The following is a 19,163-nucleotide window of genomic DNA, read 5'->3' on the forward strand; positions in this document are numbered from 1 at the left end:
AGGACACAGGAGGGTGGAGCTGGCCTGGCGGGCTGAGCGCATCAGTAATCCCGCCTCTAGTGAGGGTCTCCGGCTCTCCCACTGGGAGGACACAGGCAACCAGCAGTCATGCATTCCACAAGTGTTTATTGATCTTGCTGCACACTAGGCCCTATGCTGGGTATGAATGAAGCACAGTCCCTGCCACCGCCCCAGACACCAGGCCCCACTCTCTTACACACTACACCCCCAGGGACCTCCCCCCACTCTCTTACACACACACACCCTTCTCTGAGGGCTGCTACTCCCTGAGCACAGGATTGTGGTCATTACCCTCGTAGCAAAAGCTGAATGGGGCTAAGTAAATGACCCTGCAGGCACGTGCAAGATAACTGCAAGACCCTGCAGATAACACCTGCAAGAATTCTGGTAAGCAGAGGGTGGCCACCAAAAGGAGGCTAACCTTCCTCCAGAAAGCTGTTGAGCTGCACAAATGACCAATTTTCCAGGTCTAGCACAAGTTATACAGTACTGCTGCATCATAGCTCCTGGGGGCAAAGCCAGGAAAAAACGGAAAAAGGAAGATTTTCCCTTAAGAGCAGCCTGCCCTATTCAGCAGCAGGCCTGGGTTTGTAGCAGACCTCAGCCTCTTAGACACCAATAAGAGCGCTCACCTGGACCCACACCCTACCTAGGCTGATCTTGCATCACACTGAGCATAACTCTTGGAAGGGGGCAGCTGGGAGAACGGACAAGGAAGTACTTTGGGCACAAAGGTCCCAGAACTCATTCTCAGACCCTGGCCTTGCTGGAGACACCTGCCCAGGCTGGATGGGAAGACCCATTTGAACACATATCCAGGAGCCAGCTCAGGGACCAAGGGGTTCAGGCTGCCCAAATCTCCAGCTTTGCTCACTAGGCAGGCAAGAGTTAGGAAAGGAAATGTCTTCTTACAGGCATAACACAAAGGGAAAGAAGACCACTAGAGGGCGCAGAAAGAAGAAATGGGCTCCTGTTTTTCCCTCAAGCTTCCAAACTAGGAGAGTGTGATGGCTACAGCAGCCTTTCAGCTATAGTTAGAGCAGGTTTACTAGGTCACCCCAACCCACTGCACTCAGGGTGAAGCAGCAGGCAGGAGACTGGAGTGTGCATGTTGGCAGAAGGAGCAGAGGGCACAAGGGGATTCCTAGCAAATAGAACTGAAGTGTTTTTAGGGTAGAAAAAGGAGTTTTGGGTTGCAGTCAGATGAGGACAGAGTACACCCCTGCCGAGAGCTCATGCTGAAGCAACACAGTGAGCCCCCAGGAATCTTGAATCGGTGAGCGTGGCCCAGACCCAGTGGGCATGCAGGCAACACTCGGAATGCACAGGGAAAGCACTTCAGCCTCTGGTGGCCCAAACCAGATCTGGGTGGGCACGGAAGGCCAACATCTTGGCTAACAGCCACGGTTCAAGTGTAGGAGAGCAAGTTCAGGTCATAACAGCCATCCACCTGCAAAACAAAAGACCATCAGATCTGACCTGCTCAGGGCAACGGGAGCAAGGCAGAGGGAAGCGATCACTCACATCAAAGCGGCCGATCCTTGTGGAGGTGTGACTGGCCCGGATCATCTCTGTCAGCGCCCACATCTGCTGCACCTCGGAGGAGACCCTGCTGGGGTCTGGGAGACCCTGCTCCAGAAGGAGGGGTCAGTGGCCATGGGTATCTCCCCAGCAGTGCCCTTAAAGCTCCAGAGAGGCCAAGTTGGGCTATGGGGCCCTCCAACTGAGACCAGTAACATTCCCAGATGAGTTGTGAAACATGAGGTTGGGGCCTGATGTGCAGGAAGCAGCCCAGGCCCACTCAGAGACGTCTCAAATCAAATGGACCACCCGAGAGGAAGATGGCACAGAGTGAACAAAGGGCCCTGGGTCCAGCCCCAGATTCTTGCAGAAAGAGGCCCACCTGGGCCTGTGCTGGACACAAGAGCTTTCCACACATGGTTCTGACCTACGATGAGGGCTTACCTCAATGAGGGGAGCAGGCTGCTCACAAGACACTGGGTGGGAGAGCCACTTGGGGAAGGTCATGGAGGGGCTCTGCAAAGCAAAGCATACTGCCCTGAAGGAGGCAGAGTGGAAAAGCCCTAGGACCAGATTCCAAGGTCCTCAGAGAAGAGAGAAGGGCACCGGGGCCTCAGACACTGAGAAAACCCTGTCCAGGGGTCCATGAGGTCCACAGGGCAGTCAGACTACCTAAGAACCTAGAGACTACCTAAGCTCTTCTGGTATGCAGGAGCCCCCGGGAATACAAGGAACAGAAGTATCTCCCAGCACCTGAAGGCTCAAGCTCTGTGAGGGGCAGGTGGCCTCAAAGGTCAGGGGATACGAGGACATGACCTCACCTCTCACCCTTAGCTTCCAGCATTCTCTCCTGGCTAATTTCCTTCTGAGTCTTACTGTCCACTCCCAGCCCCCACCCAGTTCTCCTAGCCATAGCTAAGAGCCTCCTAGAAAAAGGGTCAACCAACAGCTCTGAGCTGGTCACTTACCTTTGGTCCCTGCTGGTAAATCTGCAGTTCCTCCACTGTGAAAGACAGCCACAGTGGTGATGGCTGTCGCAGAATCAGGCGCAGCTCCAGTACTCTGGCCATGTCACACAGCATCTGACATAGATACACACACACACACACACACACACACAAGGACCCAGCAAGGCCCTAGCTCACTGCCCAAGAGCCTGTCAACCAGCAATGAGCCAAGACGCTGCCTCCCCAGACCTCTAGGAAGGAAAGAACAGTAATCCCTCCAGGGCACAAGCCCAGACCAGCCTTGCCTCCCCTCTTCCCTCCAGGTATCCTGGCCCAATCCCCAGGCCCCCTGTTGAGCCCTCATCTGGACTTCCCTAACCATGCTGAGTCCCAGCTGACCTGGTGCTTGAACAACGATACATACTCCTGGGCTCCCTCCTCACTGTGCGGGTCGGGCATGAGGCAATAGTCCCGCAAGCAGGTCACCCACTTGGCCGGTGTGTGCGTTGAGGTGTGTTGGCGAACACGGATGCTCAGAAAGGCTGTGTAGTAATTCTTAAACATGATCTCCTGTAACTAGAGCACACACAACCCACCATGACAAATCAGACCCAGGCCCGGGGCTGGAGAGGCTCAAACATACCATCTCCTCCTCCCCTTAGGAATGTACTCTTCTACCAATCTAACAATTTCAATAAGCATCTACTGGGGCCCAAAGACAATTTCACTTTCCTAGAAGAGCTCACAGTCCAAATGAGCAGGTCATGCAAATAAACCATGACCGCATATCTGGTCACAAGTCTAAGATGCTGCCAGAATCCTAACTCTGGAGGAGGCAGAAAATGTACAAAATGAGGCCTCAAGAAGGAGGAGTTCAGGGGCTCCTGGCTGTCTCAGTCAGTAAAGCATGCAACTCTTGATCTTGGGGTTGTAAGTTCGAGTCCCACACTGGGCGTAGAGATTACTTAAAAAGAAGGAGTTCACCGAGTGGACTGGGAAAGAGACAGTGTAAAAGTAACATAAGCAAAGGGTCACCCAACGGTAAGAAAACCTGGCACACTCCTGAAACAGCAGTGATTCAGCCTGGCTACAGCAATTCTCATCACTGGACACTCATCAGAATCACCCGAATAAGTTTTGTTTTTTTAAATATAAATGTACAGGCTCCACCCCAAACCTACTGATCAGTATTTACAGGGCTGGGCCTTTTAATGAAGTTTCCCAGCTTATGGTAAGGAATTGCTTGTTAGAGGACCACATGCTACAGGACAAAGTGCATGGGGTCAAGAGGCAGGCGGGGCACAGACACAGAGTGGCTCCAAATGCCAAGCCATTAGAAGGTGGACTTTGTCCTATGTGCTGAGGTCTTGTAGTGTCAGTCACTCTGCCAGCAGATGTGGATGGGCAACTGGAGATTGGAGACTGGAGCCACTGGGAGGATCCTGATGAGGAATGCGCTGCACCTGACCTCCAGCAGGGACGGTAGGCAATGGGCAGGAGGCAGGTTTTGGGGTAACTCATTGTCTAATGATCCCCCGCCCAGTTGCCAGGAACAAAATTTCACCTTTCACCTCTGTTTGGTTCACAATTGTATTTCCAGCATCAGTCTACTATCTTGGCACTTCTACACCTGCCCTGTCCTGGACATCGGGGAGAGATGTTGAAGAGAACAGGACAGAAAACTGCATTCCGGCAAACATGTGTTAACTGAAGTAATAAATAAATGGTTAACTGATTTGCAAGGGCGAGGACACTGCAGAGGCTTTCGGTAAAAAATTAAATGCCTGGGACACGCCCGAGTTCCCAGGGCAGCCCCGCCCAGGAGCCCTGGTCGCGCCCACGGGGCTTGCTCACCTCGAAGGGCGCGACGCTGGGGAAGGTGACATCGATGACCAGCACGCCAGGCCGGCCTTGGGAGGTTCGCACGTCGCCCACCTGCAGGGCCACGGTGCCTTTCACATGGCAGGGCACCGACACGCGGGACATAATGTCAACAGCCACGACCAAGCCCAACTGCCGCTCCCGGCCTCTGACCACTGGCCCTTCCCGGCGTCCCCAGCAGAGCCCCAAGAACTACAACTCCCGGGAAGACTCGCGCTGGGCCAGCCCAGCCAATTACTGATGTTTCGGGCCGGCCGGGAGTCGGAAGTGCCTGAGGAAGTGCTCCTTCGGCCAATCATGGCGCGAGCCTTCAGGAGCTGTGTTCCCTGCCCAGATTGGTTCGAGCCATTCCGTATCGGAGCGATCCCGTCCGTACTCCGCGGCCAAGCCTTGCACCTTACTATCTCTGTACAGGGCGGTGGTTAGTTAAAACATATAAAGCCACGAGCACTAATGAGCATAGTGCCCGGCAGACATTAATTGCAAAAATAGGTATGAACACCCCCCCTTTTTTTAATGGACAAAGAATTTGAACAGATCATTCACAAAAGAATATAAATAGCGAATAAACCTGTGAAAAGATGTTTAATATGATTATTCATCAGGGCCGTTCTAATCAGAACTCCCACAACCCCCCCGAACAGGCTAAAATTAAAGACTGCCGAGGATGTGGAGTGTTTGGAACCTTAATCCATTGATAATTTTCGGCCATCTTGAAAAAGTTTGGCGTTTCTTTAAAAATTAAAGTCATACCTACAATGTGATCCAGCCGTTGTACTCCTCTAAGTATTTACCCAAGAGAAATGAATGTATAGGCCCTCTCAAGGACTGTTCTTAATAGCCAGAAATTGGAAATAATCCAAATGTCCATGAGATGAACAGATGAACTAATTGTGGTGTATCCATACAACGGAATACTGCTTAGCAATAAAAAGAAATGAACAAATCCAAGTATCTACCAACATATGAATGGGTAAAAAAATCGTGGTATATACATACAATGGAATTATTCAGCCTTAAAGGTGAATGAAACTGATAAATGCTTTAGTGTGAACATTGAAAATATCATGCTAAGTGAAAAAAGAAAACAGACATGAAGGACAAATATTGTATTATGATTCCACTTACATGAGGTACTTAGAATAGGCAAATTCATAGAGACAGAAAGTAAAATAGAGGTCGCCAGGGACTGGGGGTAAGGGGAAATAGAGTTATTGTTTAACAGGTACAAAGTTTCTGTTTAGGATGATGACAAAAATTTCTGTAAATAGTGGTGTTGGTTATACAACACTATGAACATACTTAATGCCACTGACTTATACACTTAAAATGAGTAAAATGGTAAATATTATGTATATTTTACCAAAAATTTTTTTAAAAGGAATGAACAATTATATGCACAACACCACCACTAAATCTCAAATGTACTATGCTAAACGAAAAAAGTCATACCCAAAAGAGTACATACTGTATAATTCCACCTACGTGAAATTCTAAAAAAAAAAAGCAAAACTAATCTATAGTAATATAAATCAGGGCAGTTTTTCCTGGCGCAGGGAGAGAAGGGAAGGGATTGACTATGAAGAAGTACAAGGGAATACTTTGAGGGTGATGGGAAGGTTCTATAATTTGATTGTGGTGATAGTTGTATTTGTCTAGACAATTGTCAAAATTTTTTAAACTGAATGCTTAAGATTTGTGAATTTTTTAAAAGATTTTATTTAAAAAAAAAAAAGATTTTATTTTTAAGTAATCTCTACACCCAGCCCAGGGCTCAGACAACCCCGAGACCAAGAATCACGTGTTCTGTGAGCCAAGTGAGCCAGCTAGATGCCCCCAAATTTGTGCATTTTTATTATATCTATGTTATACCTCAATAAACATGATTTTAAAAGGAAAAAAAGAAAGGGCGCCTGGGTGGCTCAGTCACTAAAGTGTCTGCCTTTGGCTCAGGTCATGGTCTCAGGGTCCTGGGATGGAGCCCTGAATTGGGCTCCCTGCTCAGGGGGGAGCCTGCTTCTCCCTCTTACTCTCCCTCTGTGCTCTCTCTCTCTCAAATAAATAAAAATCTTTAAAAAAAATAATAAAAAATAAAAGAAAAAATAAGCAAAGCAAAAAATGAATGTTAACCATTATGTGTATCGTCATTACCATCCTTCCAGGCACTTGTGGAAACAATGCTTCAGAGATTATTCATTAGTTAAGTCTGTTTTATTGATAACAAAGCTGAGGCCAGAAGTGGTCTGGTGATTTCCTAAGACAATAAAGCAGTATGCGGTAGAGCTGGAACCAGGGCCTCTTCTGGGCCCCTTCCTCATAGGTCAGAACCCTCCAGGTAATGGCCAGCTTTGGTGACCTGGGCCTATTGAGGAACCCAAAGACACAGGCCCAGTATAACCCACAGGGCTCTCAGAGGGGTGTATCAGACAAACACAAAACCAGGATTCCAGGCTAGCCTAAGGAACAGCCTGGAAGACTTGTGCCTTCCCAGTCCAGGTGCCCCCAGAGACTTCTAGTGACAGAAAACATTCCCTGTCTTCTCATTGGCTGTTGTCAAGGGAAAATAATTTGTGTCCTTGGGTCTCCTGGACTGGCCATTGCTGTCTCCATTTGGACTCAGACTAATGATCCACTGCCTGGGTCTCTCCAGGTTCCTGAGAGTTTCTTCTTTATGAAGACCACCCCATGCTAGAGCAGAGGCTTTCTCAAATCCCAGAAGATTATAGGCCCCCTGGAAATCAGGAGGATACACACAAGTTCTGGGCGTTAGGACTTAGTTCTGAGAGCATAGTCCTAGTGTCACCAGCTAGAACTCAAGATTTGACCTTTACTGCTCGCCTGTTAGTATCCATCAACTTTTGTCCCACATTTTTCTCTAAGCTTTCCTTTCCACCTTATCTTTTAACTCAGGCAAAAGACCCCATGGACACAGCATCCTGTGATAGAAACCAAAACTACCCCTCAAGCAATAACGACTGCCTGGATGAAGAGCTCTGGCAGCCCAGATCACCCAGACAGGTTTGAGCTTAACCCCTGACTCATGCCTGGGTGGATGGACCATGGAGTGACCCATGGAGTCACTGACAGTTACCCTTACCTCATCATAATACTAACGTCTCCACCCAAGGAGAAGCACAAACCTCATTTACATAACATATAAGATATGTATAGGCATGTTTCCTTAAGGCGCATTCATGAGCTTATGCCTACTTCTACATGCAATGACAAGGCTCCCATTTCTTTATCTTCTTCTTTTTTTAAGTTAGTTTGTTTGTTTATTTATTTATTTATTTATTTATTTATTTATTTATAGTAATCTTTACACACCCACTGTGGGGCTCAAACACACAACACATGCTCTTCTGACTAAGCCAGTCAGGCACCCCAAGGCTCCTATTTCTATTCATCCTAACCCCAGGGGGCTCCTGGCTGGCTCAGTCAGAAGAGCATGAGACTCTTGATCTCAGGGTCGTGTGTTTGAGCCCCACAGTGGGTGTAGAGATTACTTAAAAATAAAATCTTTAAAAAAATACATAAAATAAGTGAGTAAATAAATATTTATCCTAACCCTAAATAAAAGGAACCCATTCACCCTTGTTCTGGGAGTCAAGGTTGGAAGTTATTCCCAGTGATCTCCCTCTTTACTGCAAATAAATTTTCTTTGTATGACAATTCCACCTGGTATAGTTTCCGTGACTCACCAAGGTGGGGACTCATGTAGTTCAGTTACAATGGCAGACACAGAGCTGTGTGGCCCCTCACTGCAGATGATGAGTCTCACCTCATATTTCCCTGGTAGACAGCCCCACCAATCCATTACATACTCTGTGGCAAGACAACCTTTTCAGTGTGAAATCCTCATGGAATTCTTCTGCTTCAAGGTAAAATCCAAAAGCTCTTGGTAAGTCCTTGAGTCCAAAGCATGAATGGCCCCTGCCACAGGCCACTCAAAACCTGCTGCCTAGCTCCCTAGCTCCCTAGCTCCCTAGCTCCCTGGCTGGCTCATTCAGAAGAGCATGTGACTCTTGATCTTGGGGTTGTAAATTTGAGCCTCAAGTTGGACATAGAGATTACAAAACAAACAAATAAACAAACAAAAATAACATAAAAAATAAACAATGAACCCGCCCCCTTCCCCGACCCTGGCACCTTCACTCCAGTTCCTCCCACATGGTGTCCACTCTCTTCTAGCCTGCTCACAGAACACTCATTAGATCACTTCTGCCCTACCACCAACCACCTATCTACTCTTCAGTTCTTGGTTTAGATTTTGATTTTTCAGGGAGTACTTTCTTGATCTCTGGGACTAAGTTAGATCATGGTACTTTGTCAGAGCCTCTCCACATTTTATTGTAATCATCCCCCCAAAGCCTGTCTCCCACACTGGGCTACATGGGGTAGGAATTTAGTCTGTTGGCTTGTATCCCATATCTCCTAGCATCATGCTGGACATAGATGGTGCTCAATGAATACATTCCAAATGAACAAATTGTTCAATTTTAGAGACTTTTACTTCCAGCCAAGATGGAGTAATTGGGAAAAGATTTACCCTCCCACCTGACCCAACTAAAGGACCAGACAAAATATACGAAACAATCACTTTCAGACACTGTCCATCAGGCAGCACGGAACAGTGATCCCTAAAAGAGGAGAAACAAAAAAATAAGCTCAATGATTGTCTCAGTTTACTGTCTGGAAAGAGTTTCCAAATACAGTGAGGAGGAACCCAGGTGGAGTGTCTGGCTCCTTGAGTTGAGGAGACAAAACTGGGAGTTTGGGGAGCAAAGATGGTTAGAAGCTAGACAGGACAGAGCTGCACAGAGAGATGACTCCAGAGATCTCTAGGGGATCTCCTTGAGGCTTCAGCTTAGTAATAACCAGTACATGCATGTAAGGAAACTACCCAAAGCCAAAGAAAGAACTACCCTAATGAAAAAAAGGTGATAACACCAAATCTTACTTAGAGCCAGAAAGTTTGTGTTCCCATCAGCCATTAGTAAAAAACAAAACAAACAAAAACAAAACACTAATGAGACAGGGAAACTGAAGGAACCCCACAAAAATAGCCATTTTTTTCTTTTGCTCAGGCTTCTTTTTTAAAAAATTTAAACTCAATTAGTTAATGTATAATGTAATATTTGTTTCAGGGGTACAGGTCTCTGATACATCAGTCTTATATAATACCCAGTGCTCATGACAACACATATCCTGCCCAATGTCCATCACCCAGTTACTCTATCCCCCTCCCCCCTCCAGCAACCTTCAGCTTGTTTCCTAAGATTAAGAGTCTCTTATGGTTTGTCTCCCTCTCTGGTTTCATCTTGTTTCATTTTTTCCTCTCTTCTCCTATGATCCTCTGCTATGTTTCTTAAATTCCACATATCAGTGAGATCATGTGATAATTGTCTTTCTCTGATTGACTTATTTTGCTTGCATAATACTCTCTAATTCTAACCACGTTGTTGCAAATGGCAAGCTTTCATTTTTGATGGCTGCATAATATTCCATTGTACATATATACCACATCTTCTTTATCCATTCGTCTGTCAATGGACATCTGGGCTCTTTCCATAGTTTGGCTATTGTGGACATCGCTGCTGTAAACACTGGGATGCAGGTGCCCCTTCAGATCACTACTTTTGTATCTTTGGGACCTTTGCCCTGGCTTCTATTCTTACTAGGACCAGCACCCTCACCCCACTCTACACATACCTAGTAATGCAAATAGCATATGTCTTCCTTGTAAGGGATAGAGAGATAGTGATATCTTTCGAGTCTTCTAGCACAATAGATCACATCTAAAGAGTGATAGGGCAGGATCATCATGAACATTCTCCAAGACCACTGACTCCAAACACCTTCACATCAAGGAGCTTGATTTCAGGAAATGAATGACTTCTGAAGAGTACCTGGACCCTGTCCTTGTTCTGACCAGTCCCTGATGCTTAAGAGGACACATACACCAGACCACAATCTCCAATAAAAACCCCAGGCCTCAAGCAAAAACGAGACTCATGGTTTTTCCAGGTCTTCTAGACATCCTGTCCATATCATTCTGTATACACATATCTTCAATAAACTCTGCTTTCACCTTCTGCTGGCTCGCATCTGATTTCCATCCTTCATGAAGCCAAGACCCTCTTAGCTAGCCCTGCAGGACCCCCTCCGGGTCCTTGGACCCAGTCTGCCTCCATTACTAATTCATTGTGCAAAGTGCCTAGAAAGGTATTGCTTCAGTTGTGGATAAAAATTTGCCCTAGACTAAAATCTGCTTAAAATCCAGCCTCAAAATGATCAAAATGCCTAAATGTATCCCAGAACAAAGGTCACAAATATTTATAGGAACACAATAGTATCAGCACCTAAAGAGGTAAAACTTGCAATGTCTCACAACCAATTAAAAATTACCCGTCATGGAGCACCTGGCTGGCTCAGTTGGTAGACCATCTGACTTCTGATCTCAGGGTCGTGAGTTCAAGCCCCACGTTGGACAAGGAGCCTACTTAAAAAATAATAAAAAGAATAAAAATTAAAATTACCAATCATGCAAAGCAGCAAAAAAATGACCTATAATGAAGATAAAAATCAAAAAGAGAAACAGACCCAGAAATAACCAATTCTAGAGTTAGTAGGCAAGGATATTAAAACTTGGACATAATATTCCCTAAGTTCAAGGAAGTAGAAGACAATATTAATGTAGTTTTTTTTAATGTTGCTGTGTTGTGTTGGTGAGGTTTGGAGCCAACGGCCAAGAAAGAATTCTTTTTTTTTTTTTTTTAAAGATTTTATTTATTTATTCGACAGAGATAGAGACAGCCAGTGAGAGAGGGAACACAAGCAGGGGGAGTGGGAGAGGAAGAAGCAGGCTCATAGCAGAGGAGCCTGATGTGGGGCTCGATCCCACAACGCCGGATCCCACAACGCCAGATGCTTAACCGCTGTGCCACCCAGGCGCCCCCCAAGAAAGAATTCTTGAGACCTCTTCAATGCAAAATGGTTTTATTAAAGTACAGGGACAGGACCCATAGGCAGAAAGAGCTTCTGCCTGCTGCTGCCTACTGCTCCCTGCTGCCCCAGGATTGTGAGGAGCAAATGATTATATACCTTGGGGTTGGGAGAAGTAAAGATAACGGAAGTTCCAAAAGGTGGGGTAGCAGCAAGCAGAGGGAGAAGCAGGCTCTCTGCTAAGTAAGGAGCCCGATATGGGACTCCATCCGAGGCGCCTAGGATCATGAGTTGAGCTGAAGGCAGATGCTTAACCGGCTGGGCCCCCCAGGCGTCCCATCTTTTTTTTTTTTTTTTTTAAGATTTTATATATTTATTTGTCAGAGAGAGACCGCACAAGCACAAGCAGGGGGAGCAGCAGAAGCAGGCTCCTTGCTGAGCAGGGAGCCCGACGCTGGCTCGATCCCAGGACGGTGGGATTATGACCGGAGCCAAAGGCAGTTTGTTTAACGCGGACTAAGCCGTCCAAGCACCCCCTACCTTTGTTTCCTACACCAAATAGAACACCGTATGTTAACTACACTGGAATTAAAATTGAAAAAAGTAATTTAAAAAATTAAAAGTTAAAGAGAAATGTTGAGCATATTTGCTTTTAAAGATTTTATTTTTAGGGGCGCCTGGGTGGCTCAGTCGTTAAGCGTCTGCCTTCGGCTCAGGGCGTGATCCGAGCGTTCTGGGATCGAGCCCCACATCAGGCTCTTCCGCTATGAGCCTGCTTCTTCCTCTCCCACTCCGCCTACTTGTGTTCCCTCTCTCACTGGCTGTCTCTATCTCTGTCAAATAAATAAATAAAATCTTAAAAAAAAAAAAGATTTTATTTTTAAGTAATCTCTACACCCAACGTGGGGCTAGAACTTACCCCGAGATCGAGAGTCATATGTTCTACTGAGTTAACCAGGCATCCCATGGTTTGTTTTTGTTTTTTGAGCATGTTGTATTTTACATCGATGGAGAGAGAGAGAATAAGGAATTGGCTCATGCAGTTTTGGAGCGTGAGAACTCCCTGAGACCCGCAAGATGGTAAGCTGGAGACCCAGGAGAGCCAATGTGCAGTTCAAGTTCAAGTCTGAAAGCCTAAGAATGAGGAAAGTTGATTGCATAAATTCTAGTCCAAAGCTAGCAGGCTTGAGACCCAAGAAAAGCTGATGTTTCAGTCCCGGTCGAAAGGCTGGAAAACCAATGTTTTGGCTCAAGCAATCAAGCAGGAGGAGTTCCCCCTTACTAAACTTTTCTGTTCTTTTCAGGTTTTCAATTGATTGGATGAAGCCCACCATGTTAGGGAGGGAAATGTGCTTTATTCAGTCTATTTGAATGCTAATCTCACCCAGAAACACCCTCACAAACACACTTATCCAGAATAATATTTAGCTAAATGTGTAGATATTCTGTGGTCCACATAAAAATTAACCATCACAGAGTATTTTTTTTGTTGTTTGTTTGTTAAGATTTTATTTTACTATTTTTTAAATTTACTGTTATTATTTTCTAAATAGGCTCCACCTCCGGCGTGGAGCCCAATGTGGGGTGAAGTCACGACTCCCAGATCAAGACCTGAGCTGAGAGCAAGAGTCAGACACGTGACTCAATCTCGGGGTTGTGAGTTCAAGCCCCATGTTGGGTGTAGAGATTACTTAAATAAATAAACACTAAAATATATCTCTTTGTCTCTTGTAAGCTGTTTTGATTTAAGTCTATATTGTCTTATAATAACGTAGCTGCCCAGCTTTCTTTTGGTTACTATTTGCATGGAGTATATTTTTCTACCTTTTTTTTTTTTTTAAAGATTTTATTTATTTATTTGACAGAGATAGAGACAGCCAGAGAGAGAGGGAACACAAGCAGGGAGAGTGGGAGAGGAAGAAGCAGGCTCATAGCGGAGGAGCCTGATGTGGGGCCCGATCCCACAACACCGGGATCACGCCCTGAGCCGAAGGCAGACCCTCAACTGCTGTGCCACCCAGGCGCCCCGATTTTCTACCTTTTTTTACTTTCAACCTGTGTCCTTGTATCTAAAGTGAGTCCCTTATTGATAGCATATAGATAGATCTGGGCTTTTATTTTTTATTTTTATTTTTATTTTTTTTATAGATCTGGGCTTTTAAAATCCGATCTTCCAAGCTTTTACTAGTAAAGTTTAATTCATTTACATTTGATGTGATTACTGATAAAGGATTTACTTGTGACACTTAGTTTAGCTATATGCATACCGTATGTTGTTGTTCCTCAATTCCTCCATTTCTGCCTTTTAAAATTAGTTAATTTTTTTGTAGTGTACTACTTTGTTTTCCTTCTTTCCTTTTTTGTATTTATTTTCATCTTTTTTGTATATTTGTTCTGTTTCATTTTAAGTAAGCTCTACACCCAATGTGGGGCTCGAACTCACAACCACAAGATCAAGTCTCACACTCTACCGACTGAGCCAGCCAGGTGCCCCTTGTATATTTTTAAACTATTTTCTTGATGGCTAACTTGGGATTACAACTGACATCTTAAATTTATAAGAAGTTAATTTAAATAATACCAACTTAGTTTCAACAAGTTTATAAGCACTCTATGCCCATACATCTCTGTTCCTCCCCCTTCATATTGTGATTGTCAAAAATAATATCTTTATACACTTTATGGCTACTGACATAAATTTATAATTGTTTTATGCATTTGTTTTAAAAAAATTTTTTTTAAAGATTTATTTATTTGAGAGAGAGAGCACTGGCACAAGTGTAAGTGGGAGGGGCAAAGGGAGACACTCTCAAGCAGACTCCCCCTTGAGTGTAGAGTCAACCCGGGGCTCAATCTCACGACCCATGAGATCATGACCTTAGCTGAAATCACGTGTGGGACCCCTAATTGACTGAGCCACCCAGGTGCCCCAAGATTTTATTTCTAAGTAATCTCTTAAACCCAATGCGGGGCTCGAACTCATAATCCTTAGATCAAGAGTTGCATGCTCTACCAACTGAGTCAGCCAGGCGCCTTTTATTTATTTATTTATTTATTTATTTATTTATTTATTTCCCAAGTATTTAAATTCAAGTTATTTAACATAGAGTGTGGTATTGGTTTTAGGAGTAGAATTCAGTGATTCATCACTTTCATATAACACCCAGTCCTTATCACAATAAGTACCCTCCTTAATGCCCACCACCCATTTAGGCCATCCCCTCCACCTCCCCTCCAGCAACCCTCAGTTTGTCCTCTAGAGTTAAGAGTCTCTTACGGTTTGCCTCCTTCTCTGTTTTTTTTTTTTTTTAAAGATTTTATTTATTTATTTGACAGAGATAGAGATAGCCAGCGAGAGAGGGAACACAAGCAGGGGGAGTGGGAGAGGAAGAAGCAGGCTCATAGTAGAGGAGCCTGATGTGGGGCTTGATCCCATAATCGGGATCACGCCCTGAGCCGAAGGCAGACGCTTAACCGCTGTGCCACCCAGGCGCCCCGTCCTTCTCTGTTTTTATCTTATTTTACTTTTCCTTCCTACCCCTACATCCATCTGTTTTGTTTCTTAAATTCCACATACAAAGAAATTGTATGATATTTGTCTTTCTCTGACTGACTTATTTCGCTTAACATAATACCCTCTAGCTCCATCCATGTCATTGCAAATGGCAAGATTTCATTTTTGATGGCTGAGTAATATTCCATTGTATATATATACTACATCTTTATCTATTCATCAGTCGATGGACATTTGGGCTCTTTTTGTAATTTGGCTATTGTTGATAGTGCTGCTATAAACTTTGGGGTGTATGTGTCCTTTTGAATCAGTATTTTTGTATCTTTTGGCTAAATACCTAGTAGTGCAATTGCTGGGTTATAGTTCTATTTTTAACTTTTTGAGGAACTTCCACACTGTTCTCCAGAGTGGCCACACCAATTTGCATTCCCACCAACAGTGTAAGAGGGTTCCCCTTTCTCTGCACCCTCGCCAAGATCTGCTGTTTCCTGAGTTGCTTTCTGACAGGAGTGAGATGGTATCTCATTGTGGTTTTGATTTGTATTTCCCTGATGACGAGTGAGGTTGAGCATTTTTTCATGTGTCTGTTGGCCATTTGTGTGTCTTCTTTGGAGAAACGTCTGTTCATGTCTTCTGCCCATTTCTTGACTGGATTATTTATTTTTTGGGTGTTGAGTTTGGTAAGTTCTTTATAGATTTTGGATACTAGCCCTTTATTCCACATGTCATTTGTAAATACCTTCTCCATCCCATAGGTTGCCTTTTAGTTTTGTTGATTGTTTTCTTCCCTGTGCAGAAGCTTTTTATCTCAATGAAGTCCCAATAATTCATTTTTGCTTTTGTTTCCCTTGCCTCTGGAGATGTGTCTAGTAAGAAGTTGCTGCAGCCAAGGTCAAAAAGGTTGCTGCCTATGTTCTCCTTGAGGATTTTGATGGTTTCCTATCTCACATTCAGGTCTTTCATCCATTTTGAGTCTATTTTTGTGTATGGTGTAACAAAATGGTTCAGTTTCATTCTTCTGCATGTTGCTGTCCAGTTTTCCCAAAACCATTTGTTGAAAAGACTATTTTTTTTTCCATCGGACATTCTCTCTTGTTTTATCGAAGATGAGTTGACCAAAGTGCCCCCACCTTTTAAATCATATAGAAAAAAGAGAAAAGTTACAAACTAAACCAAAAAATACAATGATACTGGCATTCATATTTACTGAGTTACCTTTATGAGTGTTCTTTTTTATTTTATTTTATTTTTAGAGAGCGTGTGTGTGCTCTAAGAAAATTTAAATTAAAATTTAAAAACAAATTTAATTTTAAAATAATAAAATAAAAATAAACAAGTAAGCAAATAGTTTAAATTTTCTCAGTTTTAATTTCTAATAAACATCCATAGATATCACTCACATAAAATCTCTCTTAAGTCCTCAGTAATTTTAAGAGTGTAATGTTGTTCTGTGATTAAAAACTTTGAGACTCACTACTCTAGGTTTATTTCGTTTTTTAAAGTTTATTTATTTATGGGACACCTGGGTGCCTCAGTCAGTTAAACGTCTGCCTTTGGCTCAGGTCATGATCCCAGGGTCCTGGGGTAGAGCCATGCATCGGGCTCTCTGCTTGGTGGAGAGCCTGCTTTTCCCTTTGGCTCTGCCTACTTGTGATCTCTCTCTCTCTCTCTCTGTCAAACAAATTTTTAAAAAATCTTTTAAAAATTATTTGTTTGTTGGGGCGCCTGGGTGGCACAGCGGTTAAGCGTCTGCCTTCGGCTCAGGGCGTGATCCCGGCGTTGTGGGATCGAGCCCCACATCAGGCTCTTCTGCTATGAGCCTGCTTCTTCCTCTCCCACTCCCCCTGCTTGTGTTCTCTCTCTCGCTGGCTGTCTGTCTCTGTCGAATAAATAAATAAAATCTAAAAATAAAAAAATAAAAAAATAAAAATAAAATAAAAATAAAAATTATTTGTCTATCTATCTATCTATCTATCTATCTATCTATCATCTATCTATTTAAGTAATCTCTACTACATCTAACACGGGGCTTGAACTCAGGATCCTAAGATCAAAAGCCACATGCTCCTGTGACTAAGCCAGCCAGGCGCCCCTCTGGGATTTATTTGAGTCAATCAAATTGCTGGATACACTTATAGGAGAAAGCATATACTTAAGGTTTTTTTAAATATATATTTTTAAAGATTTTATTTATTTATTTATACATTTATTTGACACACAGAGAGAGAGTACAAGCAGGGGGAGCGGTAGGCAGAGGGAGAAGCAGGCTCCCCACTGAGCAGGGAGCCCGATGTGGGACTGGAGCCCAATGTGGGACTCGACCCCAGGACCCTGGGATCATGACCTGAGCCAAAGGCAAGATGCTTAACCACTGAGACACCCAGGGGTTCCTTTTTTAAAAAAGATTTTATTGATTTGTTTGAGGGGGGAGGGGCAGAGGGAGAGGAGAAGCAGATTTCCTGCTGAGCAGGGAGACCAAAGTGGGACTCAATCCCAGAACCCCAGGATCATGACCTGAGCCCAAGGCAGATGCTTAATGGACTGAGCCACCCAGGTGCCCCTGCATATCTTTAAATTTATCAATAACATCATACTTCTTCCCAAATGATCATACAGCAATAATCTTTTTTTTTTTTTAAGATTTATTTGTTTATTTGAGAGACAGAGTGCACAGTGCAAGCAGGGGGGAGGGGCAGAGGGAGAAGGAGAGAGAATCTTTAGGAGGTTCCCCGCTGAGCACCAAGCCTGCAGCAGGGCTCGGCTGTATCTCACCACCCTGAGATCACAACCTGAGCCAAAATCAACAATCGGATGCTTAATCGACTAAGCCACCGTGTGTCCCAGCAATAATCTTTTTTTTTTTTTTTTAAGATTTTATTTATTTATGTGACAGAGAAACAGCCAGCGAGGGAGGGAACACAGCAGGGGGAGTGGGAGAGGAAGAAGCAGGCTCATAGCTGAGGAGCCCGATGTGGGACTTGATCCCGGAATGCTGGGATCACGCCGGGATCACGCCCTGAGCCGAAGGCAGACGCCTAACGACTGCGCTCCCCAGGCGCCCCTCAGCAATAATCTTTTAAACTGTGCCACTGGCCCTCTTCTCCTTACACTCCTCACTCCCCTACTCTGAGCACACTGGCCTCCATGCCATCTCCAGGCTCATGTGTTTATTTCTACCTGTTTGTTCGCTCATTTCTGTCACGTCTCAGCCCCAATAGCTCCCCATCTGACATCATATTGCACATTTATTAATTTGTATGTTGTCTGATTGACCCTCTACAACAGAGGGTGTCTGTTCAATGGAAATATAATGCAGGGGCGCGGCCCTTGCTCAGTCAGTGGCACATGTGACTCTTGATTTCATGGTTGTGAGTTTGAGCCCCATTGGGGCTCAAGATTACTTAAAAATAAAGTCTTAAAAAAAAATAGGGTTGCCTGGGTGGCTCAGTCAGTTAGTGTCTGCCTTTGGCTCAAGTCGTGATCCCAGGGTCCAGGTGGTTTTGGGCTCCTTGCTGAGCAGGGTGTCTGCTTCTCCCACTCCCTCTGCCCGTCTTGTGCTCTCTCTTCCTCTCTCTCAAATAAATAAATAAAATCTTTCTTCTTTTTTTTTTTAATCAATGTTTGCTCAATTCATGAACGAATGAAATGGCTTTGCCCTCCTTGGTACTATCTCCTGGGCCTGGTGTAGGCTCCAGCCTTAGGAAACAGCTCCAAGCGGGCAACCCTTACACATAGTCAGGACAGCAGCGCCACCTGCTGGGAAATGGAGTCATTCTTCCATTAGAATCAGGCTTTCTCCCCTCAAGGCTGGTGGGACTGGCACAGGCTGGAGGTGGGCTCTGGAGGTCCAGAATGGAATTCTTTTTTTAATTTTTAATTTTTTAAAAAATTTTATTTATTCATGTGACAGAGAGAGAGACAGCCAGTGAGAGGGGGAACACAAGCTGGGGTGGGGGAGTGGGAGAGGAAGAAGCAGTTTCCCAGCGGAGGAGCCTGATGTGGGGCTTGATTCCAGGACTTTGGGATCACGCCCTGAGCTGAAGGCAGACGCTTAACGACTGAGACACCCAGGCGCCCCCAGAATGGAATTCTTCATTTGAGCCTTGGACCGTCAACTTGCCAAAGGTCTTTTCCAGATGTTATCAGTATCACCAGGGCAACTATTTGTTTTAACTTCATTTATTATTTTTTAGTAATCTCTACACCTAATGTGGGGCTCAAACTCAAAACCCTCAGATCAAGAGTCTCATGCTCTTCTGACTGAGCCAGCCAGGTGCCCCCCAACACAGCTATTGTATTGAGAATCTCATGCATAATTAGAAACAAGACCATGA

General features: G+C 44.5%; 1 protein-coding gene across 1 annotated transcript; it reads right to left on the minus strand.

Annotated features, from left to right (window-relative positions):
• Positions 1 to 1,333: 1,333 nt before the first annotated feature.
• NICN1 (nicolin 1) lies at positions 1,334 to 4,572 on the minus strand. The gene is made up of 6 exons (XM_034658322.1): positions 4,344 to 4,572; positions 2,889 to 3,065; positions 2,511 to 2,624; positions 1,987 to 2,058; positions 1,546 to 1,650; positions 1,334 to 1,471 (listed from the first exon to the last, which is right to left on the minus strand). The coding sequence occupies exons 1-6, from the start codon at positions 4,473 to 4,475 to the stop codon at positions 1,430 to 1,432; spliced, it is 642 nt and encodes a 213-aa protein (XP_034514213.1). The 5' UTR covers positions 4,476 to 4,572; the 3' UTR covers positions 1,334 to 1,429.
• Positions 4,573 to 19,163: the final 14,591 nt, after the last annotated feature.

Source organism: Ailuropoda melanoleuca, chromosome 4 (genome assembly GCF_002007445.2).
Source record: "Ailuropoda melanoleuca isolate Jingjing chromosome 4, ASM200744v2, whole genome shotgun sequence".
Classification (NCBI taxonomy): Eukaryota; Metazoa; Chordata; class Mammalia; order Carnivora; family Ursidae; genus Ailuropoda; species Ailuropoda melanoleuca.

What these genes read in the sequence shown, in the direction of transcription:
- NICN1 (XM_034658322.1), bottom strand. Translation starts at nt 4,475, where the DNA reads ATGTCCCGCGTGTCGGTGCCCTGCCATGTGAAAGGCACCGTGGCCCTG. An exon ending in AGCCTGCTCCCCTCATTGAG is followed by an intron (nt 1,651 to 1,986) that starts GTAAGCCCTCAT and finishes CTTCTGGAGCAG; the next exon opens with GGTCTCCCAGACCCCAGCAG. An exon ending in CAAGGATCGGCCGCTTTGAT is followed by an intron (nt 1,472 to 1,545) that starts GTGAGTGATCGC and finishes TTTGTTTTGCAG; the next exon opens with GTGGATGGCTGTTATGACCT.